The sequence below is a fragment of the Quercus robur genome, chromosome 2, assembly GCF_932294415.1.
Source record: "Quercus robur chromosome 2, dhQueRobu3.1, whole genome shotgun sequence".
In the NCBI taxonomy this organism is placed as follows: domain Eukaryota; kingdom Viridiplantae; phylum Streptophyta; class Magnoliopsida; order Fagales; family Fagaceae; genus Quercus; species Quercus robur.
In genome coordinates, this window is record NC_065535.1 from 94,453,412 (window position 1) to 94,457,176 (window position 3,765).

Sequence of the window (3,765 nt, forward strand, 5' to 3'; positions counted from 1 at the left end):
TTCCACTACCACACATCGTGTTCTACCAACCTGGACAAGGAAAAAACGGGTAGCAACAGGCAGCCAACGTGTGGATAATGAGCACCTCTCTGGTAGAAAACGTGAACTTTCAGAGAAGGAGTTATCCTCAGATGTCCCTAGCAAACGTTATCAGAGTAATCACAATGCCAAGGATGATTATCTTGAAGTGGTGGAGGCTGTTAAACAGCCTCGCCAAGCACAATGAATTGCCTCAGTTGGAACTGCCGTGGTTTGGGGCAATCACGGGCAGTTCTTGAACTCACCGATTTGGTGAAAAAATACGCTCCATCCATTCTCTTTCTGATGGAAACAAGATCTAAAGACCACTATCTTAAAAATCTCTGTTCAAAGCTTCACTTGGAGAATGTTTTTATTGAGTCTCGGATTAACACAGGAGGAGAATTGACACTTTACTGGAAAGAGGGGACTGATCTTAAAGTTCTGGACTCAACACCAACTTACATTGATGCAGTAGTTAACCCAGGAATGGATGACGCCTGGCGGTTCACGGGTTTCTATGGGAATCCAATAACAGCCAACCGGGAACATTCTTGGGCACTACTTAAACACCTTTGTCTAAAAATGGATCTACCATGGATATGTGTAGGGGATTTCAACGAGATCACCAAAGCAGAAGAAAAGAAGGGTGGTGCTCACAGACCAGAAAGCCAGATGAAAGCATTTAGAGATGCTTTGGATTTTTGTGGATTCCGTGATTTGAGTTTCGTTGGTTTACCATTCACTTGGTGCAATAACCAATTTGATGGAGAAGTAACATGGATTCGTTTGGATAGAGGGGTGGCAACACTGTCATGGTCACAATTGTTCCCCACAGTTCGTGTTCATCACATTCCAGGTACATTATCTAACCATTGTCCCTTATGGTTATGCTCTGACGATGAAAATGTTAGATTTTACAAGAAATCCAGGCCTTTTCGTTTTGAGGCGGTGTGGCTAAAAGATGAAAGATGTGAAGGTGTTATCAAAAAAGCGTGGAGAGACAGAACTATGGGGGAACCAGTTGACAAACTAATCCGAAAGGTAGATGCTTGAAGATCAAGTTTGCAAACATGGAGTAGAACCTCTTTTGGCAATGCTAATCCAAAAAAAGAAGCAACTAGCACAAGCTGAAGCTATGTCTATGGCCGGGGATCATCATGATCAGATTCGTGTTCTTAGAAGTGAAGTGTATGAACTCATGGTGAAAGAAGAATGCCTGTGGCACCAGAGATCAAGGGTTGATTGGTTGAAGAGTGGTGACATGAACACAAGTTATTTCCATAGCCGAGCAACACAAAGGAACGAGAGGAATTTTATTTCCAAATTGAACCTCAATGACGGATCGGTAGTGACAGATGAAAAACAAATTGGTGAGGCTATAGTAGACTATTTCAAACAGATATTTGCTTCCACCATGCCCTCGAACTTTGATCAGATTCTCCAAGGCATTGATACAAAGGTCACTCCAGCCATGAATGCAGACCTCACAAGAGAATTTACCGCAGACGAAGTTGAATTTGCTTTGAAGCAAATGAAGCCCCTAACCGCCCCAGGCCCGGATGGTATGTCCCCCATTTTCTACAAGTCTTGTTGGAATTTTATTGGTCATGATGTCATTGATGCTTCTCTAGCAATACTAAATTCGGGTAATATGCCTGCTAGTCTCAATCATACTTGCATATTACTCATTCCAAAAATAAAATCTCCAGAAAAAGCCACTGATTTTAGGCCAATAAGTCTTTGCAATGTATTATATAAAATTGTCTCTAAAACCATAGCCAACCGCTTAAAGAAACTTCTCCCCAAATTGGTGTCAGAAACCCAAAGTGCATTCATGTCAGATAGACTTATATCAGACAATATCCTTGTAGCCTTTGAAACCCTTCACCACCTTAAGCCAAAAACAAAAGGGAAAACCGGATTCATGGCCATTAAGCTCGATATGAGCAAAGCATATGATAGAGTGGAATGGGCATTCCTAGAAAAAGTAATGGAAAATTGGGCTTTGATAATAGGTGGATCACACTTGTTAGTTCCTGCATTCGATCTGTCTTCTTCTTTGTGTTGGTTAATGGTGAACCCCATGGTAATTTCACTCCTAATAGGGGACTCCGTCAAGGAGATCCACTGTCACCTTATTTGTTTCTCTTGTGTGCAGAAGGGTTACATTCACTTATTCAACAAGCTGAAATTTCAGGCTCAATCAAAGGAGTCTCCCTTTGTAGTACGGGTCCTAAAGTTTCACACTTGTTCTTTGCCGATGATAGCTTGCTCTTTTGTAGGGCAAATTCACAAGAGGCTAGTTCTATCATGGAGATTTTGAAACAGTATGAAGAAGCATCAGGGCAACAAATAAACCGAGAAAAAACTCAACTCTTCTTTAGCCCCAATACGGATCCACATGTGCAAGAGGAAATGAAGACTTTGCTAGGAGTGGCAGCTACTACTAATTATGAAAAATATCTCGGTTTACCCTCTTTTGTGGGGAGAGGAAAAAAACAAAGTTTTGGCTACATTAGGGAGAGAATTTGGCATAAGATGCAAGGGTGGAAAAAAAGATTACTATCACAAGGCGGGAGAGAAGTGTTAATAAAAGCGGTCCTTCAAGCTATGCCCACTTTCACCATGGGATGCTTCAAACTCCCAAAAAGTCTTTGCAAGGATATTGAATCTCTAATTCGGAAATTTTGGTGGGGCTATAAGGGGGAAGCACGAAAAATTCATTGGGTGGGATGGAAAAAATTATGCAAGTCAAAGAGTCACGGAGGGTTGGGATTCAAGGATATTGAACTCTTCAATATTGCTATGCTAGGCAAGCAAGTTTGGAGATTGATCCATAACAAAGACTCTCTCTTCTACAAGGTATTTAAAGCCAAATATTTCCCCAATTGTTCAATTCTGGATGAGGGGGTAAAGGAGAATGGTTCATATGCTTGGCAAAGCATTCTAAAAGCACGAGGGGTGGTGAGGATGGGGTCAAAATGGAGAATTGGAGATGGACATTCTGTCAGGATTCGTGGGGACAAGTGGCTACCTGATTTGTTCTCTAGCTGTGTGGTGTCTCCACAGAAAAATTTCCCAAACAACACTCGAGTTTGTGCTCTTATTGATGAGGAAAATAGATGCTAGATGGAGGATCGGATACGTGAGGAATTTCTGCCACATGAAGCTGAAGCAATCCTTAGCCTACCTTTGAGTTTCAACGGCAAAGAGGACAGGTTGATATGGGCTGAAACGGCGAATGGTTATTACACCACTAAATCAGCATATCGACTACTATTACAGGCAGCAGAGGTAGCGGTTCCTGGCACTTCAAACTCAGTGGCTCAGAAGCCTTTCTGGCAGGAGCTTTGGTCACTGAATGTGCCAAACAAAATACGTCACTTCTTGTGGCGCGCGGCAATCGACTCCCTTCCAACAAAAAAGAACCTGCAGAAGAGGAATATCATTCAAGACACAACTTGTGAACGTTGTGGTGGTGGAATTGAAGATGGAATCCATGCAATATGGGGCTGCCAAATGATCAAACAAGTTTGGTGGGAACTGGAAAAGTGTAGAGAATTCTTGAACGAAAATTTTGCTAGTTTCCACGACTTGCTGCAAGGAATCCTTGCCCAGAAAAATCCAAACTTGGCTGAGCTATTTGCCTTTATCGGGTGGAGTATTTGGCATGATCGAAACGCAAGGAGGTTGGGCTCACCTTCTCTGCCAATTGAGAAAATATACAGAGATGCCGTGGAGCGC

At 42.3% G+C, this 3,765-nt stretch overlaps 2 protein-coding genes across 2 annotated transcripts; both read left to right on the top strand.

The window, feature by feature from the left end:
- The first annotated feature begins 222 nt into the window (after nucleotides 1-222).
- On the top strand, nucleotides 223-1,074 carry LOC126705683 (uncharacterized). The gene has a single exon (XM_050404806.1). The coding sequence runs from the start codon at nucleotides 223-225 to the stop codon at nucleotides 1,072-1,074; it is 852 nt and encodes a 283-aa protein (XP_050260763.1).
- A 1,572-nt stretch (nucleotides 1,075-2,646) lies between these two features.
- LOC126705685 (uncharacterized mitochondrial protein AtMg00310-like) lies at nucleotides 2,647-3,150 on the top strand. The gene has a single exon (XM_050404822.1). It carries the CDS (start codon nucleotides 2,647-2,649, stop codon nucleotides 3,148-3,150), a length of 504 nt encoding a protein of 167 aa, XP_050260779.1.
- The last annotated feature ends 615 nt before the right edge of the window (nucleotides 3,151-3,765 follow it).

Bases quoted from the DNA above. Each gene is read 5' to 3' on its own strand.
- LOC126705685 (XM_050404822.1), top strand. From the start codon at position 2,647: ATGGGATGCTTCAAACTCCCAAAAAGTCTTTGCAAGGATATTGAATCT.
- LOC126705683 (XM_050404806.1), top strand. From the start codon at position 223: ATGAATTGCCTCAGTTGGAACTGCCGTGGTTTGGGGCAATCACGGGCA.